The 21727-nt window shown below is 41.5% G+C and overlaps 1 protein-coding gene across 28 annotated transcripts in view; it reads right to left on the bottom strand.

Annotated features, from left to right (window-relative positions):
* The window catches only part of eya4 (EYA transcriptional coactivator and phosphatase 4), a 680435-nt gene that overhangs the window by 129171 nt on the left and 529537 nt on the right, over positions 1 to 21727 (bottom strand). For all 28 annotated transcript variants that reach the window (XM_043686452.2, XM_043686590.2, XM_043686599.2 and 25 more), the window contains one exon: positions 7326 to 7392. In XM_043686452.2, the coding sequence (XP_043542387.1) occupies positions 7326 to 7392 (67 nt within the window). The remainder of the gene's footprint in view (positions 1 to 7325; positions 7393 to 21727) is intronic.

The following is a 21727-nucleotide window of genomic DNA, read 5'->3' as shown; positions in this document are numbered from 1 at the left end:
CAATATTGATTGGAACCTCCTTCATGTCAGGGGCTTAGACAGGAGAGGATTTGTTAGTTGCATGTAGGTGGGTGTTTTGAAACAACATGTCAATTGTCTAACTAGGAAAAGGGTCACACTCGACCTTGTACTGGGAAATAAGCCTGGCCAAGTTATTTCAGTTTCAGTGGGGGTGCATTTTGGGAACAGTGACAATAATTCCATAAGTTTTAAGATAGTTATTGAAAAGGATAAGATTCATCCTTGTGTGAAAGCACTAAATTGTGGGGGGGAAGGCTAATTGCAATAGTATTTAGCAGGAACTGGAGAAATTAGATTGGGGTGGCTGATTTAGGGAAATTCATATCTGATGTGGGAGTTTTTTAAAGGCTGAACGATCAGAGTTCAGGACCAGCATGTTCCTGAGAGGATGAAAGATAAGGATAACAAGATTCAGGAACCCTGGATAACAAGAGATATTGAAACTTTCGTTGAAAAGGAAAAGGAAACATTTGTAAGGTTTAGGAAACTGAAATCAGACAAGGCCCTTAAGGAATATAAAGGAAGAAGGAAAGAAATTAGACAAGGAATTAGGAGGGCTAGAAGTGACCACAAAATTTCTTGGCAAGTAGGATTAAGGAGAAACCCAAGGAATTTTATACATATATTAGGAGGAAGAGAGTAGTGAGAGAAAAGGTAGGTCCACTCAAGAACAAAAGAGGGAATTTATGCATGCAATCAAAGGAATTGGGTGGGATCCATGATGAGTACTTCGCTTTGGTACTTCTGAGGAGAAAAACATGGATGATGATAAGATTAGGGAGGGGTATATTGATATTCTGGGGCATGTCGATAGTAAGGAGAAAGTGTTGGTGTTTTGATAAACATTAAGGGAGGTAAGTCCCCAGGACCCATCCCAGGATACTAACGGGGTGCAGGAGTGCTTTGTTAGAGATCTTTGTATTCTTTTTAGCCACAGGTAAGTGATGAATAGTTTATGCTAATCCTTTATTTAAGAGGGTAGACAGGGAAAATCTTGGAAATTTTAACTCAGTAAGCCTTACATCAATGGTAGGGAATTTATTGGAAAAGATTCTAAGGGACCAGATTTAATCGCATTTGGGAAAATAAATGGATATTGTAGGGATAGTCAGCATGCATTCTGTGGGGAAGGTCTTCTCTCACAAATTTGATCAAGTTTTTTGAGGAATGTATTGTAGAGGTATTGTAGAATGTATTGATGGGTAATGTATTGGAGAGGATTCTGAAAGACAGGATTCATGATTACTTGGAAAACCATAGTTTGATTAGAGATAGTCAGCATGGCTTTGTGAGGGGCAGGTCATGCCTCACAAACCTTATTGAATTCTTTGGGGATATGACAAAGCATGTTGATGAAGGTAGAGCAGTGGATGTGGTGTTTAGAAAGGCATTTGATAAGCTTCCCATGGTAGGCTCATTCAGAATGTAAGGAGGCATGGGATACAGGGAAACCTGTCTGTCTGGATACAGAATTGGCTGGCCCATAGAAGACAGAGGGTGGTCGTAGATGGAAAGCATTCAGCCTAGAGCTCGGTGACCAGTGGTGTTCTGCAAGGATCGGTTCTAGGACCTCTGTTCTTTGTGAGTTTTACAAATGACTTGGATGAAGATGTGGAACGGTGAGTTAGTAAATTTGCTGGTGACACAAAGGTTGGATAGTGTGGAGGGCTGTTGTAGGTTGCAATGGGACATTGACAAGATGTAGAACTGGGCTGATATGTGGCAGATGGAGTTCGACCTAGAATAGTGTAAAGTCATTCATTTTGGAAGGTTGAATTTGAATTCAGAATGCAAGATTAAAGGCAAGATTCTTGGCAGTATGGAGGGACAGAGGGATCTTGTGGTCCATGTCCATAGATCCCTCAACATTGTCACCCAAGATGATAGGGTTGTCAAGAAGGCACATGATGTGTTGGCTTTCATTAGCAGGGGATTGAGTTTAAGAGCCACTAAGTTATGCTGCATCTCTGTAGAGCCCTGGATAGACCACATTTGGAATATTGTGTTCAGTTCTAGTTGCCTCATTATAGGTAAGATGTGGAAGCTTCAGAGACGGTGGAGAGAAGATTTACCAGAATGTTGCCTGGACTGGAGGGCATGTCAATGGAAGAATGGTTGAGGGAGCTAGGGCTTTTCTCATTGGAGCGAAGAAGGATGAGAAATGATTGATAGAGGTGTACAAGATGTTGAGAGACATAGATAGAGTAGATAACCAGAGACCTTCCTACAGAGTAGAAATGGCTGTCAGTAGTGGTCATAATTTTAAGGTGATTGGAGAAAGGTATAGGGGAGATGTCACAAGTAAGTTCTTTATGCAGAGAGTGGTGGGTGGGTGGAACACACTGCCTGCAGTCATGGTAGAGGCAGATACATCCGGGACATTTAGGCGACTCTTGGATAGGCACATGGAAAATAGTACAATGCAGGGTATGTAGGTTAGTCTGATCTTAGAGTATGATAAAAGGCCAGCACAACATCAAGGGCTGAAGGGCCTGCATGTGCTGTAATGTTCTATGTTCTAAGTGACAAAGATAATTGATGAGGGTAAGGCAGTCTACATTGACTTTACTAAAGCCCTTGACAAAGTCCCTCATGGTAGGCTCGTCCAGAAGATTTAAATCAAGATTAAATGGGATCCATGGGGAGTCGGTGAGTAGGATGCAAAACTGATTTGCTTACAGAAGACAGTGGGTAGTCGTGGAGTGGTATTTTTCTGACTGGAAGTCTGTGACATGCAGTGTTCTGCAAGGATCAGTGCTGGGACCTCTGTTGTTTGTAATATATATAATTACTTGGATGAAAATGTCAATGGTCTGATTAGTAAGTTTGCAGATTGGTGGAGTTGTAGATACTGAGGAAGGTTGTCAAAGGATACAGCAGGATATAGATCAGTTAGAAAGTTGCACAAAGAAATATCAGATAGACTTTAATCCGGACAAGTGTGAGGCAATGCATTTTGGGATGTCAAAAGTAAGAAGAAAATAAACTGTAAATAGCAGGACCCTTAAGACCATTGATAGACAGAGGAATCTTTGGGTACAAGTCCATAGGTCCCTGAAAGTGTCAATGCAAGTAGATAAGGTGGTAAAGATTAGATTAGATTAGATTACATTACAGTATGGAAACAGGCCCTTCGGCCCAACAAGTCCACACCGACCCGCCGAAGCGCAACCCACCCATACCCATACATTTACCCCTAACCTAACACTACAGGCAATTTAGCATGGCCAATTCATCTGACCTGCACATCTTTGTGTAAGTGGGAGGAAACCGGAGCACCCGGAGGAAACCCACGTAGACACGGGGAGAACGTGCAAACTCCACACAGAGAGTCGCCTGAGGCGGGAATTGAACCCGGGTCTCTGGCGCTGTGAGGCAGCAGTGCTAACCACTGTGCCACCGTGCCGCCCACAAAGAAGGCTGACAGTGTGCTTGCCTTCAAGGTTGGGGCATTGGATATAAAGGTTAGCATGTCATGTTGCAGCTCTTTAAAACTTCATGTTAGGCCACATTTAGAGCATCATGTGTGATTCTGGTCAACACACCATTAGAAGGTTTTGGAGAGAGTGCAAACAAAAACACTGCCTTGATTGAAGCGTATTAGCTCTAAGAAGAGGTGGGACAAACTTGGATTGTTTTCACTGGAGGGTTGGAGGCTGAAGGGTGACTTGATAGAAATGCATAAAAATATGAGAAGCATGGATAGAGTGGAAAGTCAAAACCTTTTCTCCAGAGTGGAAACATAAAACACTGGGGGGGGGCATAGATTTAAGGTGAGAGGGGAAAGCTTCAAGCACACTAGACAAACGAGTAACAATAAGAAGTGGGACTGAAGGTGTTATATCTGAATGCACTCAGTATGAGGAATAAGATAAATGAGCTTGTGGCGCAGATCAAAATTGGTAGGTATGATGTGGTGGGCATCACGCAGACATGGCTGCAAGGGGATCAGGATTGGGAGCTGAAAATTCAAGGATATTACCCTATTGAAAAGATAGGCAGGTGGGCAGAGATGGTGGGGTTGCCTTATTAGTAAGAAATTAAATCAAGAGCAAGAAACAAAGTAGGGCCAGACGGTGTAGAATCTGTGCGGGTAAAATTGAGCTGCAAAGGTGAATAAACCACAGCTGCAGTTATGTACAGGCCTCCAAATAGTAGCCAGGAGCTAGAGCACAAAATACACCAGGAGATAGAAAAGATGTGTAGGAAAGGCAAAGTTACAGTGAATATGGGGGATTTCAATATGCAGGTGGAGTGGGAAAATCAGGTTGGAAGTGGATTGCAACTAAAGGAATTTGTGGAATGTCTATGTGATGGTTTTTTGGAGCAGCTTGTGGTGGAGCCCACTTGGGAACAGGCAATACTGGATTTAGTGTTGTGCAATGAGGCAAACTTCATAAGGGAACTTAAGGTGAAGGAACACTTAAGAGGCATGGTACAGGGACGATGAGGCAACCATGGCTGACTAAGGAAGTCAAGGACAGCATAAAAGCAAAAGAGAAAGCATTTAATGTGGTGAAGGACAGCAGGAAGCCGGAGGATTGGGAAGCTTACAAAGACCACAGATCGCAACAAAAAAAGTAAATAAGGAGGGAGAAGATTAAATAAGAGGGTCAGCTAGCCAACAATGTAAAAGGAAGACTGTAAAAGTTTCTTTAGATACATAAAGGGCAAAAAGAGAGGCAGAAGTAGACATTGGGCCACAGGAAAATGACGCTGGAGAGATAGTAGTGGGAAACAAAGAAAAGGCTTAGGAATTGAATAATTACTTTGTGTCAGTCTTCAGGGTAAAAAACACAAGTAATATCTCAAAAATTCAAGCGAATGAGGGGGCAGAGCTGAGTATGGTGGCCATCACCAAAGAGAAGGTGCTAGAAAAACTGAATGGCCAGAAGGTGGATAAATCAGATGGACTACATTCCAGAGTTCTAAGGGAGATAGCTGAAGAGATAGTGGAGGCGTTAGTGGTGATCTTTCAGGAATCACTAGAATCAGGGAGGGTCCCAGAGGACTGGAAAATCATTAACGTGACACCCCTGTTTAAAAAGGGAATAAGGCAAAAGATGGAAAATTACAGACTGATTAGCCTAACCTCGGTTGTGGGTAAGATTGTGAAATCTGTTGCGAAGGATGAGATTTCTGAATACTTGGAATTGTATGGTAATATAGGGCAAAGTCAGCATGGTTTAATCAAGGGGAGGTCATGCCTGACCAATCTGCTAGCATTCTTTGAGGAAGGAATGGGCAGATTAGACCAAGGAGAGCCAATGGATGTGATGTATCTGGATTTCAAGAGGCCTTTGACAAGATGCTGCACAGGAAGCTACTGAGTAAAATAAGGGCCCATGGTGCCAGAGGCAAGGTGCTAGCATGGATAGAAGCTGGCTATCTGGCAAAAAGTAGAGAGTAGGGATAAAATGGTCCTTCTCAGAATGGCAGCTGGTGACAAGTGGTGTTCCATAAGGCTCAGAGTTGGGACCACACTGGTGAAGGAACTGTGGGCATTCTGGCTATATACGCAGATGATACAAAGATAGGTAGAGGGACAGGTAGCATCGAGGAGGCAGGGAGGCTGCAGAAGGATTTGGACAGGTTAGGAGAGTGGGCAAAGAAGTGGCAGATGGAGTACAAAGTGGGAAGGTGAGAGGTCATGTACATTGGTAGGAAGGATAGAGGTAAGGGCTATTTTCTAAATGGGAAGAAAATTCAGAAATCTGAAGTGTAAAGACTTAGAGCTCTAGGAGAAAGTGAGGACTGCAGATGCTGGAGATCAAAGCTGAAAATGTGTTGCTGGAAAAGCGCAGCAGGTCAGGCAGCATCCAAGGAGCAGGAGAATCGACGTTTCGGGCATGAGCCCTTCTTCAGGAATGAGGAAAGTGTGCCAAGCAGGCTAAGATAAAAGGTAGGGAGGAGGGACTTGGGGGAGGGACGTTGGAAATGCGATAGGTGGAAGGAGGCTAAGGTGAGGGTGATAAGGTGAGGGTGATAGTTGGGACTGAGACAAGGTGGGGGGGAGGAGAAATGAGGAAACTGGAGAAATCTGAGTTCATCCCTTGTGGTTGGAGGGATCCTAGGCGGAAGATGAGGCGCTCTTCCTCCAACCGTCATGTTGCTTTGGTCTGGCGATGGAGGAGTGTTGGGACTGAGACAAGGTGGGGGGAGGGGAAATGAGGAAACTGGAGAAATCTGAGTTCATCAGATTTCATTAGAGTTCATTAGAGCTCTAGTCCAGGATTCTCTCAAGGTAAACTTACAGGTTGAATCAGTAGTTAGGAAGGCAAATGCAATGATGGCATTTATTTTGAGAGGACGTGAATATAAGAGAAGTAATGTACTTCTGAGGCTCTATAAAGCTCTGGTCAGACTACATTTGGAGTATTATGTGCAGTTTTATGGCCCATATCTCAGAAAGGATGTACTGGCCCTGGAGCATGTTCAGAGGAGGTTCACGAGAATGGTCCAGGAATTAAAAGCTTAACATATGAGCAACATTTGAGGACTCTGGGTTTATACTGGATGGAGTTTAGAAGGATGAGGGGGGAATCTAATTGAAACATACAGCATACTGAATGACCTAGACAGAGTGGATATTAGAAGATGTTTCCATTGGGAGGAGAGAGTAGGACCTGAGAGCTTTGAGTAAAGGGAAGACCTTTTAGAATGGAGATGAGGAGAAACTTCTTCAGCCATAGAGCGGTGAACCCATGGAATCCATTGCCACAGAATGTTATGGAGGTCAGATCATTGAGTATATTTTGAGGATCAAGGGTTATGGGGAGAATGCATGAGATGGGGTTGAGAAACTTATCAGCCATGATTGAATGGTGGAGCAGACTCAATGGACTGAATGGCTTAATTTCTGCTCCTCAGTCTTGTGGTCTTATGGGAAAAGTTCAAAGAAGATGCGTGAGGCATGTTTTTATTACACAGAGGGTGATGGGTGCCTGGAATGTACTGCCAGAGGAGACAATAGAAGCAGTTATATTAGCAATGTTTAAGTGGCATTTAACCAGACACATGAACATGAGAGGTACAGACCATGAGCAGGTAGATGGGATTAGTTTAAGAATGGCATCATGGTCTGTACGTACGTGGTGGGCTGAAGGGCCTGTTCTATGTTCTCAAAATATAACATTGTTTTATGTGACGCCATTATCAGAAATAACATAGAAGATGTGGTTTTCTTGAGAAATTGTAATAATAGAATCCAGGCAGAGACACAATTCTGTTTGCATATAAATCTATGTATGAATAAAGATAAGGAAAACATTCCATTTCAACGACAAACTGTTTTTTGTACTTACTTGGAAGGATAGAGCTGTGGTGAGTATTGGTGTATTCCTCTTGGACTATAGCCACTACTTGTTATAACTACAGGAAAAAGAAAAGACATGTGAAACATTAAATGACAAGCAGAACAAATGCATTTTGATTTTGTGGCACAAACTCAAGTAAAGCAGGTGTGAGATGACAAAATAAACTTTAACTGTTAGGCATCTGCAGAATTAAGTGCATGATGCATGAAAAATAAAATTTAACATGGTTAAAGGAATTGCAACAAACACAGATTAAAACGTCAGCAAAAATGTCGATAGGAATATAAAAATACTAGATTTTATGTTGTACTGATTGCATGCATTAGTCCTGCCATATTGTTGCAGCTGGAATTCAGAAGATACAAATGGAATATGCGTTTGAAGGCCTAAATATTGACCTGCAAGAGTCTAGATTCAAAAGTTTTAAGTTAGTTCTCATACTGTATGTTATTACCTGTGAAAATTCAACTTCTGAGAGGTGCAGTCGTAAACTTTCAAGCAATGGACAGCTCAGTTTCAACTGCGGTGTAGGGATAGCTGAGGCTGGCAACAAACTCACAAATCATGTCACCCTACTCCTATGCCCCTACCACAGTGTAAAGCCAAGGAGACTTTAAAAGTGGGATCTCAATGAACTAATCCAACACTGACTCACACCCTAAACCTGATGGGAATCATTATGTGCTCGAGCGGCAGTTTTGGGATTCTGGTGGCAGGACATTGCTGCCAGGAATATTCTCAGGATCAGGGGCCAGGGATGGGAGTTGGGGGAGGGGAAGGTCCAGATGTATTTGTGATTAGAGAGGTCCAGGGTAGAGAGGTTCAGAGTTTGCTCATGTACCATAGAGGACTACTGTTGCTCCACCCCTCCATGCAAGGAAACTATGTGGGATTGGTTGTTATCATCGTACCTGTTATATGTATATAAAATATATATATATTATATATATATAAATGAGCTCACTCAATGCTGAATATTAACCTCACAACTCCATCAATTCACCATATTACTTCTTCCATCTGTGTGTAATATTTTGATTGTGGATTCTGATAAATTTTGTTTGGTTACTTAGATTTTCAATGCTTAGATGCAAACTTAATTTACAAAAATAAAACCATATGTGTTTCAAGGTTAAGTTTCCCCCTTTGAATAATTTGGGGATTGCATAACTGAAAGAAAATGACCCCAAAAAAGTTTAAGATATCTCTGACCAATTAAATAATAGTGAACCAGGTCAGTAATGTTCCTAGCTGGATAGATTGAAGAAACTGTGGTATTCATAATACTATTCAGTAATAACAAATGACTGCTAAAGTAGATCCATATGAGCCCAGCTGTAAATGTCTCCATTTGTTCTTTTTCCAATTTAGATAAGGTAAGAACTCACAGGAATGGAATGAACTATTCTAATGTGGGATTTTCTTTTCACTCTTCCTATTTTCTTTTGTACATATAGAAATAAAAACATGACGATAAGGTTGAATCAAAGTCGCCTTTTATTTCCAGCTCTGCTTCTGACTGAACAGGAAGGGCTTGCCATTTTCATGCTCAAGATTCATGACAGAAATTGCAAATATTTCATTCCACTCAGATGAAACAAGGAAATATAAACTTCAAATGTTTCATTTCCTTTGGAGGAATAAGGGAATTTAATTGATTGAATCTAATTGAACCATAAAATTGAAAGTTGATGACAAATAAAAACATCAGTATTGGTCTCAAAGGGGATATATCTATATCCTCCTACATTTGAAAAATATAATCTTGTCTTGACCAGCTTGTTTCCAAACAAAATCAAAATATCATGGTAGAGTTTCTGCTAGGTTGTGGTGCTATTTCAAGCATATTTCACTTGAAATAGACTAAAACAATGAAAAAGGTCATGTTGGAAGGCAGCCTTGCTATCAAAAATTTTTAACACCGTTCTGTACAAAACAGCATTCAATAGCATTTATTTGCAATGCTCTGTGTTCCAAAGAGTTCAATTTGAGTTTCATGCTATTCAATTATCACTCAATGTGTAGTAACGATCTACAGAAATCAATGACACTGAAACGAAATCACACAATGCTCATTCAGTGGAAATCACTGGAAGTCAACGGATAAGGGATTAAGTTGATGCAAAAGTTTTCTCAACTAGAAGTGATCAAGAAAACGAAAAGCTCAAGGATTAAAATTTTTCTGAGTCCCAGCTGCAAAGTGTGGGATTGTTTCACATAGACAAATCACTATAGTGATCATGATAGCGTTATTACTATTAGTTACACTCTGCTATCAGAAGATATTTTTAAACTGAAGGGGGTCAGAAAAGATTAACTCGGGCTGGAGGATTTGAGTTATAAAGATAGGCTGGGACTTCTTCTTTACTGGAGCATAGGAAATTGAGGAGTGACCTTATTCAGATTTATAAAATCATGAAAGGCAGATATAAGATGAATAGCAAGAATCTTTTCCTTAGGGTGGGGAGGTTCAAAACTAGGGGCCATATTTTTAAGGTGAAAGGAGAAAAAATTAAAAAGGACAGGAGGGCAACTCTTTTACACAGAGAGTGGTTTGTATGTGGAATGAACTGCCAGAGGAAGTAGTGGATGCAGATACAATTAAAACATGTAAAAGACATTTGGATAAGTAAATAACAAGGAAAGGTTTGGAGGAATGTGGGTCAATGTAGGCAAGTGGGACTTGTTTAGTTTGGGAACATGGTTGGCGTGGACTAGTTGGATTAAAGGGTCTGTTTCCATGCTGTATGACTCTATGATAATTACTAAATTAGTTATTATAACACAACAGAGTTTTTAAATTGCTCATTTATCCTTGGAGAAGTGCTGAGCCAAAGTGGAAGTTATTTCGGTTCAGCTGATATGGGAGCCATGACGGTGGATAGTGTGGAAAGGAGACAGTGGTGATAGTGGCTTTTGGGAAGTCCACGGGCTGGGAGGTCAAGGTTGGGTGTTCGCAGAGGAAGATACAGCAGACACAGGCCTAGGAGAGTGGAAAAGGCAGCATCCTGAGATGGGAGGGTTGGGCAAAAGGGAGTTTGTGAGAGAGATTTCAAAGATGGTGCAGTAGGAGTGCAGGGAAGATGCTGAGGAGGAGTGTGAGTTTTCTGATGAAGTAACAAAGAAGATTGATGAGGGCAGAGCAGTAGATATGATCTATATGGACTTCAGTAAGGCGTTCGACAAGGTTCCCCATGGGAGACTGATTAGCAAGGTTAGATCTCATGGAATACAGGGAGAACTAGCCATTTGGATACAGAACTGGCTCAAAGGTAGAAGACAGAGGGTGGTGGTGCAGGGTTGTTTTTCAGACTGGAGGCCTGTGACCAGTGGAGTGCCACAAGGATCGGTGCTGGGTCCTCTACTTTTTGTCATTTACATAAATGATTTGGATGTGAGCATAAGAGGTACAATTAGTAAGTTTGCAGATGACACCAAAATTGGAGGTGTAGTGGACAGCGAAGAGGGTTACCTCAGATGACAACAGGATCTTGACCAGATGGGCCAATGGGCTGAGAAGTGGCAGATGGAGTTTAATTCAGATAAATGCGAGGTGCTGCATTTTAGGAAAGCAAATCTTAGCAGGACTTATACACTTAATGGTAAGGTCCTAGAGAGTGTTGCTGAACAAAGAGACCTTGGAGTGCAGGTTCATAGCTCTTTGAAAGTGGAGTCGCAGGTAGATAGGATAGTGAAGAAGGCGTTTGGTATGCTTTCCTTTATTGGTCAGAGTATTGAGTACAGGAGTTGGGAGGTCATGTTGCGGCTGTACAGGACATTGGTTAGGCCACTGTTGGAATATTGCATGCAATTCTGTTCTCCTTCCTATCGGAAAGATGTTGTGAAACTTGAAAGGGTTCAGAAAAGATTTGCAAGGATGTTGCCAGGTTGGAGGATCTGTGCTATAGGGAGAGGCTGAACAGGCTGGGGCTGTTTTCCCTTGAGCGTCGGAGGCTGAGGGCTGACCTTATAGAGGTTTACAAAATTATGAGGGGCATGGATAGGATAAATAGGCAAAATCTTTTCCCTGGGGTTGGGGAGTCCAGAAGTAGAGGGCATAGGTTTAGGGTGAGAGGGGAAAAATATAAAAGAGACCTAAGGGGCAACCTTTTCACGCAGAGGGTGGTATGTGTATGGAATTAGCTGCCAGAGGATATGGTGGAGGCTGGTACAATTGCAACATTTAAGAGGCATTTGGATGGGTATCTGAATAGGACGGGTTTGGAGGGATATGGGCCGGGTGCTGGCAGGTGGGACTAGATTGGGTTGGGATATCTGGTCGGCATGGACGGGTTGGACCGAAGGGTCTGTTTCCGTGCTGTACATCTCTATGACTCTATGACTCTAATTGGGGGTTGGAAGAAAGAGCTATGGGAGAATTGTGAGATAGGTGCAGGTGCAGGCTGTAGTCTCAAGACAGGCCAGAGAAAAAAGGGGATTGCAGTCCCAAGGCAAGAGAGTGGGTTTTGTCTTGCAATTGCAGGGGGCAAGCACAGAGTTGTTGAGCACACATCAGGATTGTGGGAAACAGTGGACACAGGTACACAGGTCTGAGCAGCTAGGATTTCTGTTGGGCCCGAAGAGGCTGGCCTGAGAGTTGGGAAAGAGGGTTTGGTGGCAAACAGGAATGATGGGCTGACTGCAACACAATCATTCTGTGAAACATATTGGGCGGTAGTGGTTTACTTAAAAAATATTTATTTACAATTTTTTTTTCAGCTTTTCTCATCTTGCTCCTTTAGGTGTAAACCTTGCTAGATGTCTGGTTTTCTTCAGCATTAGCACAGCTTGGATGGTGGGCGGGACTACACTCTTCACTTCTGTTAGCAGGCAGCTGAGTTCACCGTTGTTGTGAGGGATGAGTGGGAGGAGCAGTGGTGCCTTCGTTGCTATCCTGGGTCACATTTCATGGCCAGTTCCAAGATGTCAGGCGCTCAAGAACACTGTCCATATTAACGGAGGGTATTATAAAATAACTTTCAGGTTGCTAACCCAGCAATAAGTGAAGGAATGGCACTGGAGTGCCCAGTTAGAGTGATGTGTGGGTTGGAGGAGAACTAGCAGGTGTTGACCTATATATCCCAGGTGGAGAAAGTGAGGACTGCAGATGCTGGAGATCAGAGATGGAAATGTGTTGCTGGAAAAGCGCAGCAGGTCAGGCAGCATCTAGGGAACAGGAGAATCGACGTATCGCCCTTCTGTATATCCAGGTGGTCCATCTAGGTGGTAGTGGTCATGGATTGGAACATACTATCAAAGATGCCTGGCAAGTTGGTGAGTTGCTCTTTTTCATTTCTCATGATATACCTTTTAATTCTCCCAACACCCCCTCATTTACATTGTTATGTTGTTGACTCATTTATCACCTTCCCCATCCCCACTCCTTTGGAGGACAGTCATTTGTTTTAAATACAGAGTTGGTCACACAGAGGTTACCTTGGGGGAGCAAGTATGGAGGTGCTGCAGAGGGAGGGGTTAGCCTGCCAGAAAAATGGATGGGACAAGCGAAACTCATGGGAAAAAGTTTGAAAATAAATGGTAAGTTTTTTTTTCGGCAATACTGAATGAGTTAATGAGCAGTTGTGGAAAACTATGCCCCAGCTGTTTTCGAATGTTTTCTGTCTACCCAGAAACTATGTCTGGAGTATATACAAAGGTCTCTTAGTTGACTGCAGGGTTCTGAATTGGGGGTCCAAATCACTTTGTCAGGGCTGATTCCCAGTTGATAAGCAGAGTTGATGACATTTTTATTGTCTCCACAACTCTTCTAGACTCTTGCATGCATTTGAAAACTGCAGGTGTGAAATGTACATGTGTTTCATCAGTCAATTATAATGACAGAGGTCCATCTCGCCCAGCTGGTTGTGCTGCTCCTTCAGTGCTGGTGATCACTCATGATTGCCTTGGAACAGTTTTCAGCATTCCTGAATGCTTCCACAAAAGCATGCTAACGTTTTAACATGTTTGAACACTTCATTACTCCTGAAGGTTGATGCTAAATCAGGGCTATCTTCTGTGAACAGGATTGTTTCAAATTACTACAGAGTACTGATATCCACTGCTGTTTCAAGCATTTTAGGACATGATCAAAAGCTCAAATTTTTTAGTCGAGATACCCACAAAGCAGACAATGGTTCCAGATCAATTACTCTGATAAGCTTCTGCTAACTGAGTATTTGCACGTGCTAGAAATAGAAAGATACACGACCCAACTTTTTGAAGGAAAAGGATTCTGTGCATATGTTGCACCTTTTACACAAAAAGAGGTCCTGGACATTATCAATTTTCTGCTGCAGCCCCATGCAACACACTGACCAATTAAAAAACCTACGTGCCTGGTCTGAGAATTAGGCCTGACAGTTAACTGATCTTTCTGCATCTCCATGCCAATGAAGGCCCAAACGATCATTGAATCCACACAGTGTGGAAGCAGGCCATTCAGTCCATACTAACCATCCAAACAGCATCCAATCCCCTACCCTGTAACCCTGCATTTCCCATGGCGAATTGACATAAACTGTACATCCATGGACATTATGTGCAATTTATCGTGGCCAATCCAACAAACCTGCACATCTTTGGACTGTGGGAGGAAGCCAGAGCATCCAGAGGAAACATGCACAGACACGGGGAGAAGGTGCAAACTCCACACAGACAGTCACCTGAAGCTGAAGTTGAACCAGGGTCCCTGGTTCTGTGAGGCAGCAGTGCTAACTATTGAGCTACTGTGCCACCCCACCCTCTTCTCATACCATTTAAAATACTGTCTGTTTTCTGATGTGTTTGTTTCCTAGTTTTCATGATTGTATGATAAAAATCTTCAACTTCTGTCTCTTTTTTGCAATGCTTAAGTTCTGTATTACCAAACAAAGTCATTTTCTGTCGTTTAAATTGCGTTACTCAGATGGTAAAGATATATTCTGATTGAAGAACACATTTTTGTGCTAAATTAATTCCTGGCTATATTTATAAAACTGCACCAAGTTACCATTCTCAAGTATATCAAAGAATACAAAATATTATTTGATTGGTACATGCAAGATTTTATGTTCAGTCCTAAATATGAGTCAGAGCGTTGTGTACGCTTGGATTGCTAATTTCACCAGAGTGGAAACATTATCCCAATATAGTATCTGTGTCTATACTACTCCTGCATGTGCTAACTTAAACGACTGCCAATTCTTCACAGCACTTCTCATTTATAACCTGGTACATGTCATTCAGTCATAATCCCACAGATGGTAGCCAAACACAGATGCCAAATATCTCAATCTGTGATTTCACTGATACTGATCGGGATTACTAATACATCTATGATGAGTACATTGCTATAAAAAAAGTAGCAAACCCCAGTGGGAATCTTACAGGATCATGTTATCACTACCACCTCTTGATCAATAAGAATAAGGTTAAGAAAAATGCCTGTTAGATATATCTTTTCCAAACTAACATATAAAAAGTACTGACTCTGGTGTGTAACAATTACATAACAGATTACTTTACAAAATCTATCAACAGATGTGAATGCCATAATTTTCAGCATTTACTGCCCATCTCTGATGCCAATTGAGAAGATGGTGATGAGTCACATCTTGAACTGCTGTATTATACGTGGTGTAGATAAACCCACCATGCTATCTGGAAGGGGGATTTAGTGACAGCAAAGGAGCAGAGATTCATGTCAGCATAATGTGTATTTTGCAGGTGTTTTGGAGTTTGCTGTCCTTGTTCTTCTAGAGGTAGAGAATATGAGTTGGAGAGGTGGTGTTAAAGCAGCAATGCATCTTTTAAATGGTACACAATACTAGCACAGTGCCCACAGAGCTCATCAAGCAGCTTTGGCCTGGGTGCTGTTGAACTTATTGTATCTTCTTACAGCTGCACTCATCAAGCAATTGAAGAGTATTTTATTGTACATTTGACTTGTAGTTGATAAACTTTGGGGAAATGAATCATTCACTGCCAGCCACTGACCTGCTCTTGTAGCCACAGAATTTATAAAGTATGTCCAATTCAGTTTCCAGTCAATGGTAAACCCCCAGGGAAAGATAGCAGCTCATGGTAAAGTTAGTGAAAAGAAGATGGTTGGATTCTCTTTTCTTAGAGGTGATCATTGCCTAGCGTGTATATGGCATGTAAGTTGCCTACCCATTTGTCAATCCAAGCTTGAAAACTGTCCAACTCTTGCTGCATGTAAGCATGAACTATTGCAGCATCTGAAGCACATTGCATGGCACTGAAGACTAAGCTAACATCAGTGAACAGCACCACTTCCAAATCATCTTGGTCTATAACACAGCTAAAGTGGATTTAGTCAATAATTGTGCCTTCTCAACTATTGAGGCTTTTAACAGGAGTTGACGCGTGGGAAGTGGAGGAAGGGTAGTGCAGTGTGCCTAACATTATATTCTATTGCAATTTCCATCATTCAAGTGCTCTTTGAATGAAGTAGCTCTGCCTGATTTTCCAATTTTCATGTTATATCCCCAGCTTCTGAATACTTGGACAACACAAATTATTTGAGAATTCTGAAGAGAAAAGTGAACCTTTTAACAACAATCACAATCTCTAAAACCATTTTTAATCACCAAAAATTCACCATTTGAATCAGGCCCACTATCAATGTGGCAGGCAGAAGAAATTTTAACCCAATAAAGTTGGGACGACAAATACGTTAGATAAAATGAAGGTGCTTTAGTACACAAGCAAAATATTCTAACAAGCAGACCTTTTGCTCTTCAAATTGTTAATTCCTGACTGAACTATGCTGAGACGTCTTCACTGAAAACTTTTGTGAAGCCAGCTGAAGGCCATCTCAGCAAGAACAGAGAATAACTTTCAAATTAGTTGCATATCAAAATTCATTATAAGCAGCAATAAGTGTGATTATTCACTGCTTTGTCTTCTTTCGTAAAATGGTACTGCCACGTGATTATTGATGTTATGCAATGTCTTGGCAGCAATTTCAACAGTGTCACAAACTGTCTCATAGACTAATCAAGCAATGGTCTTACACAGTCAAACTCATGGGATTATGCTGTACAGACCATCACCATTCTTTTGAATGTCCTGTCCCACCAGTAGTACAAACCAACCAGTAGCATGTCGATATACAGTTGGGACAGAATTGGCTGTGGACAGCCTCATGGCACCAGGTCCAATGTGGGCAAGTAAACCTCCTGCTGATTATCTCCTACTGTGCCCCCTTGGCTGATGAATCAGTTCTCTTTCATGTTGAACAACATATCATCAGAAGCACCAAAGGTGGCAAGAGCACACAGTGTTCCCTGGGTGGGGGATCTTCAATCTTCTTCAATGAAAGTGACTCAGTTACACCATGGCCAATAAAAATAGCTGAGTCCTAAAGGACACAAATTACATAATTGCTAGTGTCTGCAGCTGGTGGAGTAGGAACCAAGAGGGATAAAACTTATGTGACCTTGTCCTCACAAACCTACCTGTTGCAGGTTCATTTTCCATATCTACATTGACCACCTTCAATTCTTACTCCCTTTACTACTGATGTACAGTGGCAGTAATATGTATGACCTACAAATTGCAATGCAGTAACTCATCAAGGTACCTCTGACAGTGCCTTTTTAAACACATGACCTCTACCACATGAAAGGACAAAACCAACAGAGTCACACACCACTCTGATTTGTTACTATATCACCATTCTTCCACTATAGCCAGGTCCAACTCCTGGAATTCCCTAAAAGCAAAGTGGGCATTCACACAGTCCAATAATTATAAAGGTGATACCCTAAAGGTTTTTGATTGTTCCCTGGGATCTGTCTACAAATAGGGTACAAACACGACAAAATTCTCCATTGCGAAGTACAAGGGACTAATGCTGACAAGCTGCATTGAGACCTTGGCAATGGTTGTCTGCCCTTAAAGTGGGATACCATTTATACAGCAGTGTAAGAAATGACAGTGCTGCATTTCTATGGGGCAGTCTGCACCAAGTCGTATCAGAGAGAATGTGAATACGAAGTTCTCTGATATTCATCTGCCTCCTGTCCCTTTTTCTGGCACCTTTGGGTGCAAACACTGAAACAGACAGGCAGAATGCTCTTCAGGAGCACATTAGGGGCTCTTTTACCCATTCATTAGGTGCTGAATATTCATAATTCTAGCCCATGAGCAGTCAACCAGCACAAAAAGGAACTGTTTCAATTATTCATCTCTAAAATATCTACACATCCAAATAAGTTGCTTTGCACTCTTAAACAGAAAGTATTGCCACAATATCAAGTAGACCAGCCTTCTAAATGCTAATTTAATTGGTCTAAAATCTCAAATAATCTGTTTATGCTCTTGTCTTTCTGTCAGAATTAAATCTGTAACTCCACAGATCAAGTGCAACATAGATATTGTTAAACATACCTCTGGGGCAGGTGGGAGGTGAGGCCAGGCAGAAGGCCTCAAATATAGAGGCACTATGTTAGGAGAGGCAGTGGTGTAGTGGTAATGCCACTGGACTAGTAATCCACAACTCCACGCCTGGGGTCTGGGGACATGGGGTTGAATCCCACCACAGCAAATGATTAAATTTGGATTCTCTATAAAGAGCTGGCCTATATGGCAATTGTGTAGCCATTGTCAATTGTTGTAAAAATCCATCTGGTTCACCAATGCCAGGATAATTAATTTGTTGTCCTTACCCAGGCTGGCCTGTATGTGACTTCAAATTCATTGCAATGTGGTTGTCTTTTAACTGCCTTCTGGGCAAATAGGATGGGCTAAATGCTAGTATAGCCAGTTGCACCTGCAGCCATTGAATGAATAAAGACTGTGCCATAAACAAAATTTGTAGTAGCACCAATGAATGAACGTCTGAGAGAGTTTCATAACTATTTAAAGCAAAACAAGGATGAAAATGATAAGTCCCCCAATAGGATACTGCAGTGTAAATGGGAATATTCTATTGAATTTAAGTTTGACACTGAGGGCAGGAATTTCTCTTTTGGAGTGGGACCATCAGAGTCAGATATAGATGACAACCCTGAATAGTGTTGAAAGAGTCAGATGACGTGGGTTTGACTTGATTGGTCAATTATGGGCCAGAGGGCATGGTGATTGTCTAATTAAGCATGACGGATGTGCTTTCAATGTTGGAAGGCCAGTAGAAGGCTTTCCAACACAGAGAGAGCAGTAGCCTGCTGTTGCAGGTAAGAGTGTCATCCTCTTAACACTTTTACAGGATTTGAACTTAAACGTGGGCAGCTGTGGTGAGATAGGTAGGAGACATGATGTTCAGAGTAATCCTGGGGAAAGCATTCACCCCTCCCCCAATCTGCTGCCGATAAACTACTTCCAGGCAGCTGCTCTGTTACAGGGCCCCTCAGGCAGACTGGAAAATTCTAGTTGGCTTCTGATCCATTACCTTAATTGACCTTTTAATTACATTAACTAGCTACTCACTTCTTGTCAGTGGGTAGCTATTCCGCCTCAATCTTGTTGTCCTAAAAATGGCACATCTGCTAGTGGTCTGAAATTCGCCAGTCATCCACCTCTATTTCTGCTCCTATACTGGAGTGAAATACTGCTCTAAGCTTCTATATATATATATATATAACATATATATATAATATAAAATCTGCTTGGTTTAACTGCAACCTTGCTGCTAAATTTGCACCAAATTAATCAAGGCACAAATTAAAGGTTTGGGTATTGGACATCAATATTAAATTCAACCTTCTTCACAAACTGGGAGTAAGTCAGACCCCAACTGGATCCTTTCCAAAATAATAGTAGTACAGTATTCTTTCAACCACTTGACAGGACTAAAATAGATATATAATGCACACTGACTGTACATTTACTAAATCAATTGCATCAGAAAAAGACCAGACTGGGCAAGGACACAGAGTTTCTTTATTATACCATCTGCTATTCATTCACAATTTTGAGGATTAAAGTGGCACATTATAGAACACACGAATTACTCTCTCCTAATCCATCATATCTGTACTTCAAAGAATTTAGAGTATTGTACTCTACTTCGTTATATATTAAGAATATTTTTATAGCATGTGTATTTGACTGATAACTGCTGTTATAGAAATTTCCATGCACAGCTATAGTGTATTTCGGAAAGTGTCACTCAAATACCCTTAAGACCAGAAGTTTTAGAATAAAGGGGTGCCAATTTAAGATTCAGATGAGGAGGAATTTTTCTCTCAGAGGGTTGGAGTCTTTGGAACTCCTTGCCACAAAAAGATGCAGGAGCAGAGTCCTTTTGTATACTTTGATAAATTCTTGATCAGTAGGAGATTTAAGGTTTCTGGGGAAAATGCAGGAAAGTCAATATGAGGAATGTTGGATCAGCCACGATTATACTGAATGGTGGAGCAGGCTTGATAGGCCAAAGGGCCCACTCCAATTCCTATTTTTTATGGTCTTAAGGTTTTCAAAAGTTGTACTACAGGAACCTACATTCTCTTTTTCTTCGTCAGTTGTATGCTCAAAGCAGGTCTGACCCACAGCAACACAATCTCCACCATGGGTAAAGTAGGGAGTTGGGTCCCGAGTCCACCCTAATTACATCAGGATTGAGTCCCATGTTATTGGCACCAATTTGACTCAAACTGGCAGTCCAGAAAACTGAGCCAACCAGATCCCCAAATAATTTGAGTACCCTTGAACATCCAGGGGTTTTCATTGTTTAGGAAGGACAGACAAAATGGGAAAGGAGGTGGAGTAGTGTTATTAGTAAAGAAGAAATGCAATAGCAAAGAAACATTGGTTCAGAAAATCATGATGTAGAATCAATATGGGTGGAGATAAGAAACACCAAGAGGCCAAGGGTTGTTTGTAGGCCCCCAACTATAATGGAGGTTAAGGGAAGGCATAAAATAAGAAATCAAAGATGCATGCAATAAGGGTACAAATGGTGATTTTAATTTATACATGAATGGAATAAATCAAACTAGGAATGATATTGTGGTGGAGGATTTCCTGGAATGTCTACATGACGATGAGAAAGGATTAGTTAACAATCTTGGTATGCAGAGTCCCCTGGGGAAGAGCAACCATAATATAATAGAATTCTTCATTCAGCTGGGATAGTGAAGTTATTGAATCTGACATTAGGGTCCTCAATCTACTTAAAGATAACTACAAGGGAACAAGTCACGCATTGGCAAGGATGGATTGAGGAACCTTACTGCAAGGTGGATAGGCTATGGCTACCCTCAAGAATGTATGTATAAATTACAACTACTCATTCATGTCTGCGCAAAAATAAGAATGAAAAGGGTGCTCCATCATAGCTTGCAAAATAATGGGATAGTATTAGGTTCAAAGAGGACATACGTAAAATTGCCTGAAAAAAACAGCAAGCCCAAGGATTAGGTGCATTGTAGAATTCAGAAAAAGAGAGCAAAAAATTGTTTAAGAGGGATATCTCATTCCAGGTATTTAGGGCCTGTGTCACAGAATCCCTACAGTATGAAAGGAGGCCATTTGGCCCATCTGGCCTGCACCATTTCTTCAAACAGCATCCCATCCAAATCCACCTCTCCCATCCTAATCTGTAACCCTGCATTTATCTTGGCCAATCCACCCAGCCTGCACAACTTTACACTGTGGGAGGAAACTGGAGCACCTGAACAAAACCCACCAGATGGAGGGAGAATATAGAAATTTCATACGGTCACCCGAGGGTGGATCAAACCCAGATCCCTGGTGCTGAGGCAGCAGTGCTAACCAATAAGCCATCGCACGACCCTGCTGCTTTGACTGGGTCTGTTTTCGACAGAATCAAGAAGATTGAGAGGGGATCTGATTGAAGCACAAAGTTTTAACTGGGCTGGACAGATTAGATGCTGGCTGGGCAATCTAGAACCAGGGATCCAGTCTCAGAATATGGGGCAGATGAGTTCAGATGGAGACTGATGGTCGAGGCACATCTTTCCATCACCTGGCTGATCAGCAATCTCTCCCACTTGACAAATTCAAAATTGAAAATTTTGTACATTTGCTATCCATTGTACTACAGTAATATGACCCTTAAATGAAACAAGAATGTTATTTTTCTTCAACTGTTGCAGTCTATATGGTTTTCAGTTGAAGTTTGATACCACTGAATGGTTTACTAGGCTGTTTCAGAGGATGGTTAAGAGTCAGCCACATTGCTATGGGTCTGGAGTCACATATAGGCTAGACCATGTAACTACCTCTGAAGAATATTAATGAACCAAATATGTTTTTATGACAACCTTGCAACTTCATGATTATTATTGTTGAGATAAGCATCTTGCTCCATTGTTATCAATTGATTGAATTGAAATTCCCCAAAGATTTGGGTGAGATTTGAATGCAAGTTACTGAAGCATCAGATCACTAATGTTACTAGTAACATTACCCAACTCCTACCATCT

This window comes from Chiloscyllium plagiosum, unplaced genomic scaffold (assembly GCF_037043375.1).
Source record: "Chiloscyllium plagiosum isolate Xiang-an unplaced genomic scaffold, Cpla_swu_hap1 HiC_scaffold_3, whole genome shotgun sequence".
NCBI classification, from domain to species: Eukaryota; Metazoa; Chordata; class Chondrichthyes; order Orectolobiformes; family Hemiscylliidae; genus Chiloscyllium; species Chiloscyllium plagiosum.
The sequence above is the reverse complement of the archived record's forward strand: the minus strand, read 5'-3'. Positions and strand labels throughout refer to the sequence as shown.